The 23,609-nt window shown below is 41.5% G+C and overlaps 1 protein-coding gene across 7 annotated transcripts in view; it reads right to left on the bottom strand.

The window, feature by feature from the left end:
* SRPK2 (SRSF protein kinase 2) overlaps positions 1 to 11,738 on the bottom strand; it is a 243,859-nt gene extending 232,121 nt beyond the window's left edge. For 4 of the 7 annotated variants that reach the window (XM_018047250.1, XM_018047252.1, XM_018047253.1 and 1 more), the window contains exons 1-2: positions 11,617 to 11,738; positions 10,964 to 11,018 (exon numbers count right to left, since the gene is read on the bottom strand). In XM_018047250.1, the coding sequence (XP_017902739.1) occupies positions 10,964 to 11,018; positions 11,617 to 11,737 (176 nt within the window). In that variant the 5' untranslated portion in view covers position 11,738. Of the gene's footprint in view, positions 1 to 10,963; positions 11,019 to 11,106; positions 11,212 to 11,616 lie in introns of those variants that run through there. The other 3 variants (XM_018047251.1, XM_018047254.1, XM_018047257.1) reach the window with 3 other exon arrangements.

Genomic DNA, 23,609 nt, shown 5'->3' with positions numbered 1-23,609 from the left:
AAAATATGTATCGTGTTCTGGAGAAAACTGATTCAAAAAGCACTTTTCAACATTTTTTTTAATTTATTTTTATAAACAGAAAAATAAAGACAGTAGTGAATCTCCATAACCAAGTACTCAGCTTCTGCAGTTTCACAATTTTGATAACTTTTTTCAGCTTTACTGAGGTACATAACTGACAAAATTGTATATATTCAAAATGTACAACATAATTCAACATACATATCTTTGTGAAACAATTACCACAGTCAAGTTAATTAACACAGCCATCACTACACGTATTTCCATTTTTTTGTGGTGAGTAAAAAAAGCATTTCTAATGATAAGTCACTGATGTTACAAATGTGAAATGTCTGAATAAAACTGCTTCATGAAACATGAGGCACTTCTAAATTAATGTATTGCGGAAGATGTTTCAGAAAAATCCAAATGAACTTTTTGGCCAACCCAATATAATGTGTGAATTTAAATGTATTTGTAATTTAGAGATTAAATATCATAAGTGAACATTTAACTACTCCATCTATATCTATAAAATTTTAAATTCCAAACTGTATAAAATTTTAAATTTCTCATTGGGGAATTAGGGGAGATATAACCAAAGCTGACTTATAGTCAGGTACATGAAGAATTTTGTAATGCAAACAATCTGAAATGTTCCCTTGGAGACATACACAACAAAATAGAGCACCCACACCAAAACAAACGAAAGAAAGAAAAAAAAATGGCTAACAGCTATCCACACAAACCAGGAGTTTAGATTAGGCTGTGCTACCTTTATCCTTAGCTGACAGTGCTCCTGGAATCAAGGCAGGGTACAAGCTTAAAAACCTGCCAACTCCAGGTAATGACTTGAAAAAAAAAAAAAAAGAATATAACATTTGGTGATAAAAATCTACGGGCCTATTAGACCTTTGATACAAACACAGAGCAATAAAAAAATGTCTTAATCCTTAGTCATCAACACAAGAAATACTTTATCTACCTGGACCAGATGATGAGACAATGTAAGAAAGGAAGAGAAGGAGGGAGAGATGGAGGTGGGAGGAAGGAAAGAAATACTCACCTCTGAAATATAAAGGCTATCAATGATGAACTAAATTAACAAATCTAATGAACTCTTCTCAAATCTCAGTTTCCTTAAACTTCCTTCTCCCACTTATTTATCCTCTTTAAACTGATCTTTAGCTTCCTTTGTCTTATTTTGTCCAATGGCATTCTCCAAGTTTCAGGCTCGAGCCCTCTTCTCTCTACCCCCTTCTCTTCAGTAAGCTGATCTTGCTGTCCCAACTGTCCTCAAAGGTATATTCTAAGTCCCAGCTTCCCACCCATATACCAACTCCCCATAATGTACCTCCCTTTGGATAGATGTCACTTCAAATACAGTGTGCCGAAAACAAAATCTCTTGCCCATCTCCAGACAACTCCCAACTTTCTTAATCCTCATTAGGTATAACATTTTCAGTCAAGTTTTGTCATTGTTCTTTTATTGCTTTCCTCTTCACATCCTATAATTAGCTAGTTCTAGCCCTGGTGGCTCTTAACAATGTTCCAAAATTGAGAGTCTTAAAAAGGTTCACTATCTTTGAGTTGATATTTCAATTTCTAAGATTACATATAATCTAAGAAAATCTGAAATGCAAAGATGTTCACTGAAATATTATAATGCCTGACAGTAAACATTTTCTAGCAACAAATATTCAAACAAATTAAGCAGTTAAGCACTGTCATTAATAATGATTATGAGAAAATATTAAGAATATTAAAAATGTTAATGACAAAATAGCAAATAATGACAGGATACAAAATCATGTATGAGATAATTAAATAACACACAAAAGAAACAAGGATTGAAAGAAAAATACCAAAATATTAACAATTTTTCATTTGTGAGTATTTGCTAGATGGTGACAACGTGAGTCATTTTTGTCTTCTTTTTCTTCTTTTTGGCTCTGCCATGAGGGATCTTAGTTCCCCAACCAGGGATGGAACCCAGGCCCTGGCAGTGAACTCAGTAACTGAGTATTATTTTAAACTAAACAGCAAAAATAAACTGGAGGAGGAACTTAGAAATATAATCTTAATAATACGCAAGAACAGCCAAAAAAATTTTGAAACCAAGAATGACAAAGTGCATATGGGATATGTAGGAGAGCCCTTGCCCTACAAAAGCCTAAAAGGTACTCAGAACTACAGTAATTAAAACAATAGGGAACTAAAGCAGGAACAGAGAAGTCAACACCTCAATACTCATATATAGAGAGACGCAAAAGAGTTGGGATGACGAGACAAATCACTTTGAAAAAAAAAAAAAAAAGACAGCAACAACCAAATCCTAATAACTGCAGCCAAACTTTACTGAACATTTACCATGAGTACACAACCTTAGGGCCAGGGGTCTTCTCTATTTGGATTTTCCAAAGAAAATATGGCATGGTGCCCATATCATGTACCATGTAAGATTCCAACAAAGTCTGCTGCTGCTGCTAAGTCGCATTAGTCGTGTCTGACTCTGTGCGACCCAGATGGCAGCCCACCAGGTTCTGCCGTCCCTGAGAGTCTCCAAGCAAGAATACTGGAGTGGGTTGCCATTTCCTTCTCCAATGCATGAAAGTGAAAAGTCAAAGTGAAGTTGCTCAGTCGAGTCCGGCTCTTAGCAACCCCATGGACTCCAGCCTTCCACTCTCCTCTGTCCATGGGATTTTCCAGGCAAGAGCACTGGAGTGGGGTGCCACTGCCTTCTCTACCAACAAAGTCTAGGAGCATGCTTTTATTTATTTATTTTTTAAGGAGCATGCTTTTAAGACATGCAGCCTATAGCCTTTCTCTTCTCAGAAGAAGATAGCCTCCTTCTGTACAAAACAGACCTGTGCTCTAATCCCATCCCCTCCTGTCAAGGCTTCTGCTCCAAATGCCTCGTAGTCATTTGCTTACATTTGGCAGGGGGGAAAAAACACTTCTCAAGAACCACTTTCTCTTTACCTTTTCTCCTTGACATAAAGAAAGCTTATTTAACTAGTAATCTTTAAAAAAAAAAAAAAAAGATTACCCTGTCATCTCATTCACTCATGGCGCTACAGGTCTCTGTGTCCAAACACACTGTGCTGAGACTGCTCCAGCTGTGGGCTCTAACAATTTCCTACTTGCCAGAGTCAAAAGGCCAACACCAGGGTTCATCTCACTTGATTTTATTTTTCCCCTCGCAGATTGTGCTCTGCTGACCATTCCCTTCTTGAAACGTCCTTGGTAACTGAATCAGCTTTCTCCTGGCTCTCCTATCCCTCTGCCTCCTCCTTTACCCTACCTATGGCTTTCTTTTCTACACGTTCAACACCTTCAGCCAGCTGCCACCAACAACTCCAGTTACCACCTCTAACTGGAGCTCTCCCAGTGTTCTAGCAGTCAACACTGAGCAATACCTCTAACTGGAAGTGAACCAGACACCTCTAACTGCCTAACAAAAGCCATCATTAGCTTTTTCCAAAGCTGCTGCACATTCTCTATCTTGAGGAATGGCAACACCATCCACAAATTTAGCTAATTCAGAAACCTGGGGTTCATTCCAGTCTCCTCTCACGCTCCTCTGACATTAAACATTAAATCCAATGAATTCTACCCCCTTAATACCTACCAGTCTCCTGAAGCCTCCTGCAATGGCCCCCTAATGGCTCTCTTGCCTCTAAGCCATTCCCCACACAGCAGCTAGAGTAATCTTTCTAGAACATCTCAATCTGCACCCTCAGCAATGAACCCCACTCAGTACTCACCACATCTGCACCCCAGTCTTACCTCCCTGCTCGATATTTCAGGAATTCAAGCATGCCACTTACACCCCCACATGTTAACATCAACTGTAGCAAAGCTTCTGCTTGGAAGACCCTCACCCTGTCCCCTCCTATTTACTTGGCAAATTTTTATTGGCTCATCAAGATCCAGTTTAATACAACTCTCTGTAAATCTACTAAAAACTACTGAACTGTACACTTTAAGCAGATGAACTATATGGTATGTAAATTAGATCTCAACAAAATTCATAATTTTCTGTAAGAAATAAGGCTTGCATTCCATTTTTTTTTAATGGGCAAAAGACAAAACAAGCACTTCACAAAACAGAAAATTCAAATGACCGATAAACATACAAAAAGATGTTCAAAAGCATCACTCAGGCAAATGCAAGTTAAAACCTCAATGAGACATCAGTACACACCCAGAATGGCTAAAATTAAAAAGAAGGACACGATCAAATATTACAAAGACATGGAACAACTGAAACGCCATACATTGTGGGTGGGAATGTAATGCAGTTCAATCAGAACTATTTCATGAAGTTGGGAAAAATATCTTTGCAAGTACTATTAAGCATACACCTCTTCTATAACCCAGCAATCCCACTGCTAGAATATATCCCCAAGAGAAACAACTGCAAATGCCCACAAAGGGACATGTACAAGAATACTTGTAGCTGCTTTATTTATAATGACTAAAAATTGAAGGAAAAAAATTGTGGTAGTATATTCATTCAACGGAATATCAGAAAGTAGTAACAACAGACTAAGGGTACAACTAGTACTTGCAACAATACAGACAGATCTCACAGATACAATGTTGCATGAAAGAAGCTAGAACCTAAAGTATACACCATACAATTCCACTTATAAGAAGTTCAAGAACAGGCAAAACTAACCAATAATGACACATACCAGCCAAGTGGTTACCTCTGGGCAGCAAGGTATGAACTGGGGAGAGGTTTGAGGAACCATATAGCGGGCTTGATTGCTGGATCCGGAAGATCCCCTGGAGTAGGAAATGGAACCCACTTCTGTATTCTTGCCTGGAAAATTCCAAGGACAGAGAAGCCTGGCAGGCTACACAGGGTGTCACAAAGAGTCAGACACCACTGCAAGACTGAGCACACACAGAGTATTGGAAGGGTCTGCATTCTGATCTGAGTGGTGGTGACAAGGATATAAATGAATGTAAAAATCATCAAGCTACACACTAAAGATTAGAGCTCTTTACTACATTACTATACACACATGACTGTATATATGCTATAGCTCAGTTTTGAGAAAACAAAAATATGCATAAGCAAACTATAATTAACAGTACTGCATTATATACTTGAGAGTCAAGAGCAAAGAGCTTAAATGTTATCACCACAAAAGAAAAAAGTAATTATATGAGAGGATGGAGGAGGTATTAACTAATCTTAATGTGGTAATCATTTCACAGAGGTTTCCCTGGTGGCTCAGCAGTAAAGAATCCGCCTGCGAGTGAAGGAGACAAGGGTTCAATCTCTGGGTCAGGAAGATCCCCTGGAGAAGGAAATGGCAACCCACTTCAGTATTCTTGCCTGGGAAATCCCATGGACAGAGGAGTCTGGCAGGCTACAGGCCATGGGGTCACCAAGAGTCGGATATAGGACTTAGCGACTAAACAACAACAAACCATTTCACAATACATACATACACCAAATCATGTTGTACACCTTAAACTTACATACGTTATATGGCAACGATATCTTAATAATAATAAAGCTGGAAAAAATATGCACAGATAAAAGGATAATGCATCAAATATACATATACACATATAATTCAATTTTTAAAGACAAAAATATGTACATATAAAAAGATAACACACCAAAATAATTGGCGGAACTACAATGGATGTCTATTTCTTTAAACTGTTTTATACTATTTTAGCCACACCACACAGTTTGCAGGATCAAGTTCCTGACTAGTGATCGAACCTGTGCCCCCTGCATGGAAGCTCCAAGTCCTAACCACAGGATCGCCAAGGAATTCCCTGAATTTTCTACCATGACCATATTACTTTTATCATTTAAAATTAACCTATTCATTAAAATAACAATAAAGTTAAAATCCAACAAGGTCTCTTCCTAACAATCAACGTCCCATAACAATCAAAGCACCACTGTACCTAAAACTTACAGCACTCATCACACCATTCTGCAATGGTCTGTTGCCCAGGTAATCTCCCCTACTTGCCAGTTAGCATAGGGATTTAGCTTATTCTTTCTAGCATCCAATACACTGGCAAGCACTAGGTATCTGCAGCACTAGGTATCTGCTTCACATATATTTGTTGTATTGAACAGCTTTGTTGGTATATAAAAATAATTGTTAAATACACAACAGTATAATGAAGAAGTCAAAAACAAGTGATTTCCTTCCATAGGAGGAATTTCAAAATCATGGGCTTGTGAGCTTGAGTTTATACTACAGGGTACACTTAAGGCTTACCTAGTAAGATATAAACTTGTATGACAGCATTCCTAAATTGCCTCACCTGTGATTTACTGACCCAATGCCACCAATCCCATGCCTACCATTTTCTGTGGCAGTCAGAACTCATACATACTCCAAAAATATAGCTAACCAACCAGCTCCACCAGCCAATAGAAAGTTAAGAGCCCAAAGGATACAGAATCCCATCACCAATACCATAGACACAGATCACAAATATGCAGAGAACAGAGAGAGAGAGGAACAGACACCAAGAGACCAAGTTGCTAACTTGCTAGAAAGTCAAAATGCAGACTAAGTCCTCCAGCAATCATACTCTTGGGTACCCTACATAAGTGGAAAAAACATGTTTACATTAAAAACCTGTTACAGGAATGTTTAGCAGATTTATAAACTATCCATGTGTCCTTCAACAGATGAATGAATAATGGGTAAACAAACTGAAATGCTACTCAGCAAAAGCAACAGAAAGAAGTTACCAATACACCAGCAACAAAGATGAGATGGAAGGGCACTGTGCTGAGAAAAGTGAATCTCAAAAGGTTACATACTCAGATTTCCTGGTGGTCCAGTGATTAAGACTCCATGCTTCCAATGCAAGGACACAGGTTCAATCCTTGATTAGCAAACTAAGATCCCATATGCCCCACAGTGCAGCTAAAATACATACATTAACTTAAAAAATAGCAATAATTTTTAAAGTTGCATATTATATGATTTCATTTATATAATTTTCTCAAAGTAGCAAAATTACAGTGATGAACAGATCAGTGCCTATGGGGGGTTAGGGCTTAAGAGAGAGTATGATTACTAAAAAGTACAAGAGAAGTTACATTGTCATGACGAAACAGTTCTGCATTCTAATCATGGTGATGATTTCACGAGTGGTAACACTTGATAGAACTGCACACATACACAATGCATGTAAAAACTAGCAAAACCTTACTTGAGTTAAGTACTGTGTCCAAGTCAATTTTCTGGTTTTGACAATGTTCTAGGTTATAGAATATACTACCACTGGGGAAAGATGGACAAAGCAAACACTGGGAACCCTGTACGGTTTTTGCAACTTCCTGCAAATCGTACTATTTCAAAATAAAAAGTTTTAATTTAAAAAAAGGTGTTAAAAAAATTTAGCCAAAAAAGTTTAAAACACAAATGTTCAACTAAAACACAGTATACCAACACAATAAAATGTTACTTAGCAATATACAGGAATGAAATACCAATACTTGCTATAACATAGATAACCTTAGAAATATTACGCTAAAAGAAAGCAAGCAGACAGAAGATCATATATTGATGATTCTATTTATATGAAACATCCAGAATAGCTAAGCTTATAGAAACAGAAAACAAATTAGTGACTGCTGTGGGCAAGGGAGAACAGGAAGCAACAACTATAGGGTTTCTTTTTTGAGCTGATATAAATGTTCTGGAATTAGATAATAGTTGCACAACTTTGTAAACGTATTTTTAAAAAAGCAAATTACATACTTGAAAAACTAAATTTTTTAAAAATAAAATTTTATGGTATGTGAATTATGTTTCAAGAAAAAGTTGCACATGAGGAAAAAAGTTATTTTACTCTTTAAATTAAAAAATTGTATACAGTTGCACAGGCCCCCAAAATAAACTCTATCGCAAGACATGTGTTTTAGCCAATTCTTAAGGCTTGATTTGTGCTTGAATGACACTGTAGCTCTTCCCTGCTGCTTGTTACTCACAAAGCAGCACAATTAATAATCAGCAAACTAAAGTCAGTGACAATCTGACAAGCTAACAATCTCAGTTGAAATATCTTAATCTCATTTCTCACAACTACAAATACTAGCATTCTAAAAAAGGAGCCTACAGGAAGTGGTTCAAGTCATTAAAACTCACAGAACTGAAATGACTTAAAATGAAGTGGCACTTGTACATACAAGCAGATAATGATAAAAGTAGATCATATTGCATCAAGCCAGGCCTATATAGTCATAAAATTCAAGTGTGCCAGTCATTATACTAAAATTAGATCTATACTCCCTCTCCCGCTCTGGAAAACTAAGTAAAAGCCAAAAACACTGGGCATCTGGAGACCCGAATTTTGGTTCAAACTAAGCTAACTGTGTGACCTTACCCTCTATCAGAGCTGTCTGTAAAATGAGGAAAACCTCTGAGGCTACCAGTCTCCTCAAGTCCCTCCACCATCACTTCTCTCCCCACACCACTTCAAGTCAAGTCACCAGAGTTCTCCCCAATTACTATGGAAGGCAAGCTCTCTGTGTAATTCTTCCCACCACTCATAATCCATCCTCCACATTAACAGCCAGTATACTTTTTAATAGGAATCAGATCCCGCCACTCCTATCTGTGTGCCTCTCAAGGGCCTACAAGGCCAGGCCCTACCCATTTCAACTCCTCCCAAATCACCATCCTCACCAGGAGCACTCTAGCCACTCCGACCTTTGGGTTCCTCCAACATTCCTAGCCCATTCCTCCCCAGGGCCTTTGCCATACTCCCATCTTCTCTTTATTCTAAATTCTATTGAAATGCCACTGAGAGTGAGCTCTGGTCTCAGTCTGCCCAGACTGAACTTAATAGCTGGACATGTTGCTTACTCATGCTATGCCTCCACTTCATCTGTAAAGTGGTGATACCTACAGTGTCTGCCTCACAGGATGACCACCAGGGATAGATACATGAAAATAGAGCCGCAAATTGACTGGCACAGTTTTCAAATGTTATCTATCACTGTACTTAATGCACCCCATCTTCACTTTCTATCTTCACGGCATTATCCGGAATCGTCTTTGTCATTGGTTCTGAAGCCCCGGAAGAGACACAGCTTCATAAACTTTGCTTTTCTTGCTCAAAGCTCCACCAATGTATTCTAGGAATGGCATACAAATACTTGTTGAATATATGAATAAAGCAATATCAAGGATTCCTTTAATACTGCCATGATTCAAAAAATTAAGTGAAAAATGACACTGCCTCAATCAAACAGATCTACATATACATAGATCCATCTACACAGCCTCACACAAACAGCCATCCCCAAAACTAAGGGCATGCTTTTTTCCAACTCCTTTTAACTTTTCTGAACAAAATGGGCTATGTAGGAAGAAATGCTTAAATTTGAAAGTCGTGACCAAAACTCAAGAGCCAAAACACTACAGTTCTTATGGGCTACTTATGGGCTAAATTTCCATCATTTACCAAAGGAGACCTCAAATATAAGACTGATAGCGTTAATTTTTAAAGTTCCTAAATCTACCAAATATCCACTGCGATTTTAAATCTTAAGAATTCAATTTTTATCCATCAATTTAAGCCCTTAATAAATATGTTTCCCTCATTCTAGTAGTAGGCTTGTTTGAGTGCGGGGTGCGTGTTTTTAAGAAAGGCTTTATTATATAGGTATCCACATTTTGTGACATCCTGAACTTACGTTCAAGTAAATATCATGATACATCACATTAGTAATGACTTACGCAGCTTTCATAGACGCCACCAATGGTTATGAAATTCGCTAGGCAGACACCAAAGTGAATGAGAAGGGGAAAAGTCTAAGACGCTGCAGGCTAGTGCCCCAAAGAAAACAAACCAACGAGAAATGCTTCGTGACTTTATTTAAAGATGATCACGGACTATCCCCATAATACCAAATAAACCATAGAGTATTTCTTGCTCAAATGGAAGAGCGAAGCCACAAATCTAGGAGGAGGAGTAAAGATTCTGAACGCTAGTAGATTCTTCAAAATTAGGGGGAGGAAAGGGAAAGGAGACGCGGCGGCGCTCTGCGGTGTCGGAGCAGCTCTCCAGGAAAGGCTTCCCGGGCGCCGGCCGCTCCCACTCCGGTCCGCGGCCAAGCTGGAGGTGGCTGGCGGCTGGCACGTTTGAAATATCACCACCCTATTCATCTCCTCCCGGCACAATGAGGGGCTGGGCAGCCGCGCCGGGGACCGCCTGCGCACACGCCCACCCGCCCCGCGCAGCCCAAGACCCGGGTGCAGCCGCGGCTCAGAGAAGTCACGCTCGGCCCGGGCAGAAAGTTTCGGGGAAAAAAAAAAATCCAAGCGCCGAAACGCACAGGTCTCGGAGCTGAATTCGCGCCAGGAACACGCCCGAGGCAAACCACTTGACAACCAGCTCGGGTTTTCAGCAAAAAGGCCGAGAGGCGGGGGCCGAGGAAGAGGAGGCAACATGCATATACATACGTACACACACACACAAACACACACACACACAACACACACACACACGGCTCCTTTTCCTCTAGCGCCCCGGCGCCCAGGTGGCAGCGATGCCGCAGCCTCACGCCCGGACGCGGCACCGGACGCCAGCGCCCCTTCCTGGAAGGCTCGCGACCCCCCGGCCAGCTAGGAGAGCAAAGGGAGGGTGCGCACGCCCCACGCCTCCTCGCCCGTCCGCCCCTGACGGCTGCGGCGACAGGAGGCCGGAGAGGCCTGGGGTCCGGGGATGCTCAGCCGGGCGGCCGCGGGCTCGCCTGCGCCCCTCCCCCGCCCTCCCGCCCCTCCCCCCGGGCCGCCCGCGGGGCGCGCAGGAGACGAGCGCCGGAGTCCCGGGGGATCAGCCCGCCCGCCCGCCGGCTCCAGGAATCCGGGCAACTTTCCCCTGCTCGGCCGCGGGCAACCCCCGACAGGGCGGGGACGGGCGTCTGGGGACCAGCCCTATGTGGACTCACTTTTTCGGATGTTTCTCCCTTTTCGGCCTCCGCTTTCGGGCCTGAATGGCCAGCACTGAGGAAAGAAGACACACATTAACGGTCGGGCAGGCCGGCCTGCGGGGCCACGTGGCGGAGAGGAGGGGACGCTGTGGGCCACTCACCTTTCCGGGAACTCATCCCGACGCGGCGCCAGAGGGGCGGGGGGCTTCGCGGCGGCGGCGGCGGCGGCGGCGGCGGCGGCGGCGGCGGCGGCAGCGACGCGGGAGCCGAGCCGAGCTGCAGCCTTCACTCGCTCCGCCGGCCGGGAGGAGGCGGGAACCGCGCCTGCGCCGCCGCCGCCGCCGCCGCCGCCGCCGCCGCTCCCGCGGGGGGCCCAGAAAAACCCGCCCCCGGCCGGCCCCGCCCCCGCCCCCGCCCCCACTCGCCCAGTGGGGTCGAGACCCCCGCGCCGGTGCCGCCCGCGCGCCCCGCACCCACGCGACTGGTCCACCTGTGCGGAAGTGACCCCACACACACGGCCACCGCCACTCCCTCCCACGCCTCCGCGGCCCCAGCCCGCCGCCCGGGCCTCCGCCTCCTGCGCCCCCGCGGCTGGCCCAGGCCTCCTGCCTTTACCCGGCACCCGGCCCGCGCGACCCTCCCCCTGCAACCACAGCCTCTCCCCTACCCACCCCGGCCGGTCGCGCCACACGTCTCTCCATGCGCTCTTCCCTGGCCCGCGCCTCCGCGGGTCTCACACCACCTTTCCTCACGTGGCCTCTTCTCCCCCTTTGCTCCTCTACATCCTTGCATCCCCATGAGCGCCACTTCCTCCTCTCCGGCGGGTGTGGAAAGGGCACAGGACCAAGAGCTGAGAAACCTGGGTCTTTCACTAGCTGTGTGACCTTGGAAAAGTCATTTTATCTCTCATCGTTACCTACCCCGCAGGATTGCTTGAGTGTAAAGAAAAAGATGCAAACAGTAGGATTAAGTAGGATTACGCTTTTGCACAGGAATTAAAAGTCCAGTTCAAAAATGCCAAGTGTATAACAATTATAACCAAGCCACCGAGGAGTTATTCCTTACTAAGAGGAAATTGACTCCTGAAGAGGTTAAAAAGTTTACCCAACAATGATTCAAATTTAGGCCTAGGTGACTCTAATCAACTTGATTGGGGGAAAAAATGTTTTTGAAAGATACTCATCCTGATCATTTACTCTGTCAACTGTATTCTTAGCTCATCAGGGGAGCTAGTTGTATTTTAAAGATCCTTAAACCAACCAGAATAGCGCTGCTTGAACTTAAAGAGCTTTTAACAATACTTTCTTGATTTTTTATTTTAAAAAATATCAAAAGTACCGAAAAGTTGAGAAAAATATCGTGAACATCCGTATTAACCCATATTCACCAATTTTGAACATTTCCCCAGATTTGCTTTCCCTGTGTGTGTGGAGGGGGTGTGTTGTTTATGATAAATCATTTCAGTTTTTTGTAGACTTTGTTACTCTTGAGTATCTACTACGAACAAATACTCTCCGACGTAATCATAATTCCATTATCACTACAAGAAAATTTAGTTATCATTATGAGTAACATACAGCGACCATATTCAAATCTCCAAAATGTCCTTCTTAGTGGACCTTTTTCTCAATCTGGAATACAATCAAAGATCATGCATTACATTTATTTGCCATGCCTTTTTAAGCTCCTGTAGTCTAGAATAATCCCTAGTTTTGTTTTTTGCTTTAATAACATTCACCTTTTCTAAGAATTCCACGGTTTCTAGAACGTTGTTCAGTTTGTATTCATCTGCTCCCTATTAGATTCAAGTTAAATAATTTTTTGTCATCGACACTAAATAGATGATATTAAGTTCATTTTGGGGAGCCTGGTGGGCTGCCGTCTATGGGGTAGCACAGAGTCGGACACCACTGGAGTGACTTAGCAGCAGCAGCAGTAGCAGCAGTATCCTGCATCAAGAGAGATACAATGTCTATACTATTATTGGTGATGTTATATTGTAATCATTACTCCATGGTAAAGATACATTTTGTTTCCTTTGTATTTAAAAAGTAGTCTGTGTGAAAAATGGGCAAGAGACTTAGACATTTCTCCAAAGATAAACAAATGGCTGACGGGTATGTATCATCATAAAAGATGATACATCAACATGAAATGATGTACAGTATCATTCAGTTCAGTTCAGTCGCTCAGTCGTGTCCGACTCTTTGCAACCCCATGAACCGCAGCACGCCAGGCCTCCCTGTCCATCACCAACTCCTGGAGTTCACTCAGACTCATGTCCATCGAGTCAGTGATGCCATCTAGCCATCTCATCCTCTGTCATCCCCTTCTCCTCCTGCCCCTAATCCCTCCCAGCATCAGAGTAGACAGATGTAAAGCAAAACCAAAATGAGATAGCACTTCACATCTACAAGCATGACTATAATTTTTTTGTAATGAAAAACAAGTGTTAGTGAGGATAAAGAGATATTGGAATACTCATACATTAGTGGTGGGAATGTAAAATGGTGCAATCACTGTGGAAAATTGTTTCCCAATTCCTCAAAAGCCTAAATATACAATAATCAGCAGTTCCACTCCTAGTTGTATATCCAAAAGAATTTAAAACAGGCATTCAAATCCTTGCTCACAAATGTTCAGAGCATCACTAATCATAGTGGCCAAAAGATTAGAAACAACCCAAATATCCACCAGAATATGAATGGATAAACAAATTATGGTACTGACAAACAATGAAATATTTTTCAGCCATAAAAAGGAATGAAGTACTGGTAGATGCTACAATGTGGATGAACCTCAAAAACATTTATGCCAAGTGAAAGAAACCAGACTCAAAAGGTCATCTAGTGTTCTATTCCATTTGTATGAAACATTCAGAATAAGCCAACCCGCAGAAAGGAGATTGGTGATGGTCCATGACTGGGGGAAGGGGAAATAAGGAGCAATTGCTCAATGGATAAGGGGTTCTATTTTGTAGTGATGAAAATATTTTGGAGTTAGGGAAAGGTGATGGTGGCAAAACCCTGCAAAAGCCTGCACTAAAAGCCACTGAATTGTTCTCTGTAAAATGATTAACATGTTTGGTGAATTTCATCTCATTAAAAAAAAAAAAAAACTGGGGTAATACTTAGAGAGACTGTGTGAGTACCCTTTTCCAAGAATCCTTCACTCTGTGACCTAGCATCTACCCAAGATGTTTGCCTGAATCAATTACTACTATAATGGTTGGGGAATAATGATATTATAATCCTGTCCTTCCATCTATGGAATTAGGTGACATGCTTATGTAAGGAAGAGCTTTCACTTCTCCTGCCACGCCTTTGTTTTCTGTTTATTTTTGTCTTAATTTTTGTTTCTTGTCTTTAGTATCAGTATTGACAATTGACAGTAATTACTGTCTCTTTGATTTTTGCTTCTTGAATTGTCCCATATTTGACCAGGGAAGACGCTTTGAAATTTCAGTGTCTTTGGACTTGTTCCAATCAGTTTCTGAGCACCTCTTTACTTTCTGGCACAAAATGTTCCAGGAAACCTTGTGCTATCCCTAACTGGGTCTTTAGAACCAGTCTTTTCTCCAGTTTTGGTTCCTAAAGGAATCTGAGTTTGAAACCACTTTATTATTTTTAACAGCTTTATTAAGAAATAATTCACATATCATATTATTCACCCACTTAGAGTAAAAAATTCAATGTTTTTTTAATATATTCACATGACCACACAACCACCACCACAATGATTTTAAAGCATTTTTGTCACCCCTGTAAGAATCTTCATAGCTCTTAGCGGTCACTCCCCATTCCCCACAACTTCCCTTTGCACCAAGCCCTAACCAACCACTAATCACCTTTCTGTCTCTAAAGACTTGCCTATTCTGAACAGATCATATAAATGCAGTTCTACCATATGTGGCCTTGTGACTGGCTTCTTTCTAAGCTTAATGTTCAAACAAATCTGCGGCTTAACTTTGCATAACCTTGGGTATGTTATTTAATCACAACATCTGAAAAACAGTAATAATATCAATACCAATCTTCCCAGATCAATATGATAATCAAATAATCAATAGATGGCAATTATCAGGAACATTATTTGGGAGACACACACCCAATCTGCTGGATATTTACATTCATTCAACAAATACTTATCAAACACCTGTTATATAATAGACATTATTCTACATATGAAATTGACAGCATAGAAAACACACAAAAATCCTGCCTTCATAAAGCTTACTTACATTCTACAGCCAAAAGATAGAAAATAAACCCAATAAATATGCAAAATATATACTCTGTTTACCAGATGGTAGTAGCATCTAGGAAAAGGAAAAACAGTAACCTGTTCGGATGGTGTTTAGGAAAGATCTCACTGAGGAGGTGTGTGTGTGTTAGTCACTCAGTCATGTCCAACTCTTCGCAACCCTATGGACTGTAGCCTTCCAGGCTCCTCTGTCCATGGGATTCTCCAGGCAAGAAAACTGAAGTGGGTTGTCATTCCCTTCTTCAGGGGATCCTCCTGACCCAGGCATCAAACCCAGGTCTCCTGCACTACAGGCAGATCCTTTACTGCTGAGCCACCAGGGAAGTCCCCACTGAGAAGGTAACACTTGTTTAAAGACGTTAAGGTGATTTTGCCAATCTTTGTATTTCTATAAATTAGAAGAGAACTACATTTGCCACTGAGAATATGAGTTTACTGAATTAAAATACACCAACCTAATCATTAGTGAGCAACTTTACACATACTATATTAGATGCTTAAAGAATGATAAATTATGAACCTCTGTCAATTTGGGAAATTAAAATTTTCTCTGAGATGCATGAAAATTTAGAATGACATTGGAAGGAAATAAGAAAGTAATAGAGTAGGAGTTTAATTTTTTCTACCATCATTTCTACATAAATCAAATTAATTATGTGAATATTATAATTAAAAGGGAAAGTATTAAAACTAGATGTAGGTGTCTATACCAGCCCAAAATAAATGAAAAGGGTAGTACATATGCATTTTTCCCCCATCTAGCACAATGGAATTCAATATGAACACATCATATTAATTTTTATCAAATATAGAAAAAAAACAATGCTATAAATCCAACTTCCATATTTCCAGGGAGAGTTACTGAATCATTATGATGTCATGAATTGTCATGAATTCTATGTCATAGAATTGTAAATAGACTTGAAAGTTCAAGTAATTCATCTTGGGGCCCTTAGTGGATGAAAACCTAGCCTCCTTCTAAAAATTCCCCAAAACTTTTAAATTTTTAGGAAAGTTTCTTTATATTTAATCTACAGCTTCTATTACGAAGGTTAAGTCTATCTCTTGTTATTTCATTACAGCATATTTCTCCGTTGCACTAGCACCAGTATAACAGAAATTAGTGTACAGAATAGAGCCAAACCGTCAAAGTTCAAATTCGAGTTCTGCCAGTAGCTGGGTAACCTTGGACAAGTTTCTTAGTTTCTCTGTTGCCTCAGTTTCCTGATCTACAAAGGCAGAGAGTAATATTACCTACCTTATACATTTGTTGTGAGGATTAAATGAGTCATTTCACATTAAATGCTTCGAGAAGGATCCAAGTGTCCCCCCCCAACAAAATTAGCTATTTACATGTATTTGCACATTAAGATGTGTATTACTTATATACTGTTGCATACCAAACCTCTCCCAAATTTAGCAACTTAAAACAACAAGAATTTATCATCTCACGATTTCTGTGGTTCAGGAACTTGGGAGCAGACTAGCTGGAACACGATGTCATCTGCGGCTGCAGTCATCTGGAGGCTGGAGGAAGGCTGAGGTATCTGTCACCAAGGTGGTTCACGCACATGGCTGTCAGCAGGAGGCCTCAGGTCCTTGGTGGCTGTTCCGGAGAGGCCTTACTCCCCCAACCTGGATCTTTCCATGGGGCTGCGGGAGTGTCTGCTTTCCCCCAGAGGGAGTGGCCCCAGAGACAGCAAGGAAGAAACTGCAATGCCTTTTATGACCTATCCTCAGAAGTCACAATCCTCCATTTCTACAACATTCTATCCATTGAAAACAAATAAAGCCCAGGCTTAGAGGAGGGAAATGAAGCCACTTCTTGTCGGGGGGATTATTGGAGAGTGTGTGTATGTATTTATAAACCACCACAAGGGGTCATTCCTTCTTTCCTTTGGTGTCTCTGATTTGCAACTGAGAATCCTTCCAGACCTCTCATTCATATCGTCTGAAAAGTAGAAATGAAAGGGAACTTTCAGTCCAACATTCAGACTAAAGTAAAAGCACTGTAGACTAGAAAGATTTTCTAGGGAAAAAGATCAATAGTAATAAACTTACTATGAATAATATGCCTTCTGTATGTCACTCTTACATAAACCAGCTAAAAAAATGACTCCTGAAGATTTGTGCAGGGCTGCGGTGGGATGGATTTAGAATAATGGCTACTATGTCCACACATATCTAAATAGATTAAATGGGCTGGCCATAACAAACTATGTTGAACTTACCCAAAGCCCGGGCTCCATTTCTTTCAAGCTTTGAGACATGGATGAAGCCATGACAGAATATTCATTTCTCAAATACCTGAACTCTCTGCAGGTAAAAATTGGGTTTTCCATTTTACTGTAACTGGTTCAGAAATCCAATATAAAAATAAACTGAATATAATTTTGTTCACAGTTAAACACAAATTCTGTTCAAGCATAATTCATAATCAGCTCTTCAAAACATATATTTGTCACCTTCAAGTAGGTTTAGGCATTCTATCTGGAGACAAAATATACTTTTACCTTTAAAAAGCAGCTTGATAATCCTCATTATTATAGTGTTTAATTGAACTTGCTTTTTAAACTTTTGATCATTACATAATGCACATACAGAAATATTAATAAATCACAAGAGTACAATAAAGTGACGATGCATAGGTTTAAAAATATTGATCGATACCAGGAGCTTGAAAGCCCCCCCCCCCCCGTCCCTCCTTAGTCACTGGTCCCACCAAGGTTACCTCTAGTCTACCTTCTAACACTGCTGATTAACGCTATCCAGTTTTTAGTTTTATGGGAAATGGAATCATACACTAGGTACTCTTTGGCATCTGGCCTCTTTTGCTCAATATTATATTGTGAGACTGAATCATGCGTTGTGTTTAGTAATCTTTTCAATGTTGTATATTCTTCCATTCATGAATACGCCACTTTTTTTTTAATCCACTGGTGCTATTGATTAAATTACTGTTGCAACCCCAAACTCACCCTTCCATTCTCATCTTTGTAACGAGGGCGCTGTGAGGAGAAATGCTAATATTTCTTCCTTGCCAGCGGATTCCCATTTGTTCTGCCACTTGGGGACGCTAGAGGGTGAGACTGGAAGGCTGGAGGACCGAGAAGGGACTTGCTCCTTCCTGTTTGCTGGCTGTTCGTGACACCCTTGGCACAGTCTCTATAGCAGCAGTCACTTCCAGTCTAAAGTTTTGTGGTGCTCTCAAACCAGCTTCATTGTCTCCTCTTAGAAGGACAGTCAGTGCCAGGTCATAGTCCTTCCTCAGACATCTGGGTCCCAGCTCCCTTCTCTAAGCTTCTGAAGTCTAATTCCCTATTTCTGCACTCTGTGCCCCAGTCCTTGGGGTGGACCCTGGCTCCTGCATTATTACTGTGTTACTTGTCTCCCCTTTACACTTTGGTTCTCCAATATCTCTTCAACCAGACAATAACGTAATTTTTTGTTGTTATTAAGCCAATCTGCAATACAAAATGGAGAAGGCAATGGCACCCCACTCCAGTACTCTTGCCTGGAAAGTCCCATGGATGGAGGAGCCTGGTAGGCTGCAGTCCATGAGGTCATGAAGAGTCGGACACGACTGAGCGACTTCACTTTCACTTTTCACTTTCCTGCATTGGAGAAAGAAATGGCACCCCACTCCAGTGTTCTTGCCTGGAGAATCCCAGGGACGGAGGAACCTCGTAAGCTGCCGTCTATGGGGTCGCACAGAGTTGGACACGACTGAAGCGACTTGGCAGCAGCAGCAGCAGCATACAAAAGTAAATACTTCCTGCCTTCTCTCTAATGGACACATGATTCTACCAGCAGTGGATGATTGGCTATTATGAATAGTGCTGCTGTGCCCATTCTTGTACCTGTCTTTTGGTGAAGTGTGTGTATACATGAAATGGAATTGCTAGGTCACTGGGTAGAGATGTGTTCACTTTTGGCAAGTACTGCCAGAAAGTTTTCTGAAGTTGTTGTACCAATAATTGCAGTGGTTCTAAGATAGTCTCAGGATCTCACACCTAATCCTCAGAACTTTCAAAATTTAGAAGTCAATAAATTCCACATCATTCTAATTTAATCTCAGCTTCAGAAGTTTTATGTTGCAGTGCTAAAGAAAACGAGATTCTATTGCTTGATGACATAGTTTGTATCCTTCATTCCTCTATCAGTGCCTGGCACACAGTAAATGACGTTGAACAGATAATGAGAGGAAGCTTAAATCTGTTCTCCTATACAGGTGGACTAACGTGACATAGCATTGTAAACTGAGGCCAGTCCCATCTAGGGGATGTTCAGTCACCCCAGCACATACTCCACTGGGCAGCTGTACATGAACAGGCCTCCGTTTCCCCAGGTTGCTTCCTTTGCCCTGCAAGGCCCGCTCCTCTCCTCACAGTCAGCTTCAATGACTTGACACAGGAACAGATGCAGTACCACAGTGGTGGGGGGCTGCTTATGGGCAGCCTCAACCCTATCAATCAAACCCTCTCTCAAGACTCTCTGGTGGTGATCTCAAACTGAATTAAATCCCTTTGAGATTTATTCTTAGAGTGACTCAGACTTCAGGGTGCCCAAACATCTGGGATGTCTTAAGAATCACCTACACAAACCCCACACAACCACCTATACAAATAACCTGCTTCTGCACACCCTGCCTGAAACTGTCACAAGTTGAACTCTCAAGAACCAATGGGTTTCCAGCACCTGCTGGGAACTCAGGGTTCGAGCAGACCATGGAGAAAAAGCAGCTGCTTGCTAGAAGATATTAACATAGGAAGCTGACCACCATCAGTACTCTTAAAACCACTCAACAAAAATTAGGGTGGGGGAAAGAGGAGGGAAGGCAACACATACACTTGTTTATAAAAGATATTCATGCTTTCTGTGACCAGTTTCCAGTTGTGCAAGTTTGTTTCTGTATGATACAGGATTGTTAAGGTGACATCACTCTGATGTTATAAATAATATAACCTGATTAACAAAATGGAGAGGAAGCAGATACACCTAATCATGAATTACAGACAATTATATCTCTTATTCTCTGGGTATGTAAGGCATGTTCTTCTGACTCATCACGGGCAGTGATATATAGCAAAAGGATGTCTCTTCTCACACACTATTTGTCACCTGAGAGGAAGTTGTCATCATGCAAGGTGATATAAGTACCTTCTGTTTCCAACTCCTCAGACATTTCTTTAGTTCTCATTCTTTCTCTCTTCTTTCCCCTCCTGTCTAATGCTATATTTATCATTACCTAACGTCTAAATAATCTGGTCATCACAAGTTGGGTGTTGCCTCAGCTGTCTATGGCCACAAAACAACCCCAAATCACCAGCTCAAAACAATGATGTATTATTACTGGGTGGTTCTTCTTCTGATCTCATCTTCATTATTCATGCCACTGCATCCAGGTGGTAGGTCAGCAAGAGCTGGAGGCCCAAGGTGACTCCATCTATATATCTGGGGCCTTGAAGGGACTAGAAGTCTCAGACCTCTTTCTGTCCCCAGGTTATCTTTCTTCATTAATTATTCTATCTGAGCTTCTTTACATGGCAAGTCCCAAGAGAGTTACGGCATAAGCTGTGTAGACTCCAGAACTCACATGACATTGTTTTGACAATATTCTATTGGTTTAGGCAATTCCTATGGCCAGATTCAAGATTGGTGTAGCCAAATCAAGATTGCTGGGAGAAATATCAATAACCTCAGACATGCAGATGACATCACCCTTATGACAGAAACCAAAGAGGACCTAAAGACCCTCTTTGTGAAAGTGAAAGAGGAGAGTGAAAAACTGGCTTAAAACTCAATATTCAATAAACTAAGATCATGGCATCAGGTCCCATCACTTCATGGCAAATAGATGGGGAAACAACGCAAACAGTGACAGACTTGATTTTCTTAGGCTCCAAAATCACTGCAGATGGTGACTGCAGCCATGAAATTAAAAGACGCTTACTCCTTGGAAGAAAAGCTATGACAAACCTGAACAGCATATTAAAAAGCAGAGACATTACTTTGCCAGCAAAGGCCCATCTAGTCAAAGCTATGGTTTTTCCAGTAGTCATGTATGGATGTGAGAGTTGGACCATAAAGAAAGCTGATTGACTTTGTGCTGTTTGACTATATAAAATTGCCAAAGAATTGATGCTTCTGAACTGTGGTGTTGGAGAAGACTCTTGGGAGTCCCTTGGAATGCAAGGAGATCAAACCAGTAAATCCTAAAGGAAATCAGTCCTGAATATTCATTGGAAGGACTGATGCTGAAGCTGAAGCTCCAATACTTTGGCCACCTGGTGTAAAGAAGTGACTCATTGGAAGAGACCCTGATTCTGGGAAAGACTGAAGCCAGGAGAAGAAAGGGTTGACAGGATGAGATGGCTGGATGGCATCACTGACTCGAAGGACATGAGTCTGAGCAAGATCCAGGAGTTGATGATGGACAGGGAAGCCTGGCGTGCTGCAGTCCATGGGGTTGCAAAGAGTTGAACACAACAAGAGACTGAATTTATGGCCAGATTAATTGTGAAAGGCAGCCACACTAGGGCATGAATTCAGAATTCAGAGAGGCAAGATTAATGAAAGTCATTTTACAACAATCCACCACAGGTGTGTACCTGTATCATCCCATTGGGCTTCCTTTGAAGCATGTTTTTTGCCAATGCACCTAAGCCTCTGTAAGATCAGTCAGTCAACAATTTTTTTCGAGCAGCCATAAGGAACAAATAGGCTAGGAATATATATTATTAATTTCTGGCTAAAAGAATGCATTCAAATCCTTTTTTTTTTTCCTTTGGTGGCACTGGGTCTTCACTGTTGCATATGGGCTTTCTCTAGCTGCAGCGAGCAGGGGCTACTTGGTGTTGCCGTTCACTGGCTTCTTGTGGTGGTTTCCCTTGTTGTGGGGCACAGGCTCTAGGTGCACAGGCTTAGTTGCTCTGCAGCATGTCAAATCTCCCCAGATGAGGGATCAAACCAGTGTTCCCTGCATTAGCAGGCAGATTCCTATCCACTGTATCACCAGGGAAGTACTCAAGTCCACTAAAAAAATAAATTTTCAAAAAACCCATACTGTGAAATAGGTAAAGCTGTATATCCTGGTGGTACTGATATAATAAGAAATACATGTGGTCTTTGATTCCTGTCCCTGGCACATAGCTTCTAAACCCTTTGGGATTTCCTGAGTAACAGGAGTGCTTTTTGTTATTCATAATAAGCCCCTATATATATGCCTGGCTAACCTAGGTTAGGGTCCCTAGATTGTCTCAGGATGAGGCCAGACATCAAAGATCAAATGATGAGAAAGTTGGAAATTTCAGCCCTACCTCTCACCTCCAGGGAGGGGAGGAGAACCATTCCATAAAAACTCTTGAAGGAGATTTGAGCTTCCAGGCTGTGAACCCTCAAGGTGCTGGGAGATGAAAAGCCCACAGAGGACACAGAAAACCTGCACCCCACCACCCAATTCCTAGTCCTATGCATGTCTTCTATTTAGGTGTTCTTGGGTCATATCCTTTATAACAAATCCGTAAAATGCCTTCCTGAGTTCTATGAACTGTTTCAGCAAATTATCAAATCTGAGGAGGGGGTTATAGGAAGCCCTAGTCCAGTCGGAAGCATGGGCAGTCTCTCCAGGATGTGCAAGTAGTGCCTGAAGCTGGGAGGGGTGCAGCCTCGTGGGACTGAGCCCTTGAACTTTGTGATCTGCACTGACTCTGGGTAGCTTTCAGTTTTAATACCGAATTGAAATGTTGAATATTTCAGTTGTTGTCTGGAGAATCAGAGAACAGGTTGTTGGCTTTGGAAAACACCCTGGACTCCCCATTTTGCAGTAGGAAGAGTGCTAGGGCACACACACATTCTTTTTAGTCAATATGCACTTCTTTTTCTACACTGGTTGCTCCTCTCAAAAAAAAAATTTTTTTTTTTCATGAATCACAAGAGATTGCCTCTGCCCTCTTTGTATGTGTGAAAGAACTAGGGAATGTTAAACCTAAGGCCAAAGAGAGAAATTGGAGAGTAAGAGTTCTCATAGCCACATCAGACTCTCCAGCTGTAGCAAAACTTTCTGGAGGGAATCAAAGCTCTTACAACCCAGTCCAAAGTTCCAAGGAGAAAACTGAGTTGACAGTCACATATTTATTTATATGCACATAAAGTGCCACTAGAAACGAGGCATCTAAGCTGTCTGAAAACAAATAAACTGAATATCACGAAAGCAAACGTATCTGCTCATAGTTCCTGGCAAGCATTAAAATCAATTTAGAGAAGACAGTGATGCTAGAAGTGTCCGGGAAATGAATTATGCTGAGACTCTAAAAACAAACAAATAAAAAATGCTTACTATGAGTATTTTCAGTGGGATAAGGTCTACGAATAGACCTAAGTCTTTTAAAAGCACAGATCA

This window comes from Capra hircus, chromosome 4 (genome assembly GCF_001704415.2).
Source record: "Capra hircus breed San Clemente chromosome 4, ASM170441v1, whole genome shotgun sequence".
Classification (NCBI taxonomy): Eukaryota; Metazoa; Chordata; class Mammalia; order Artiodactyla; family Bovidae; genus Capra; species Capra hircus.
The sequence above is the reverse complement of the archived record's forward strand: the minus strand, read 5'-3'. Positions and strand labels throughout refer to the sequence as shown.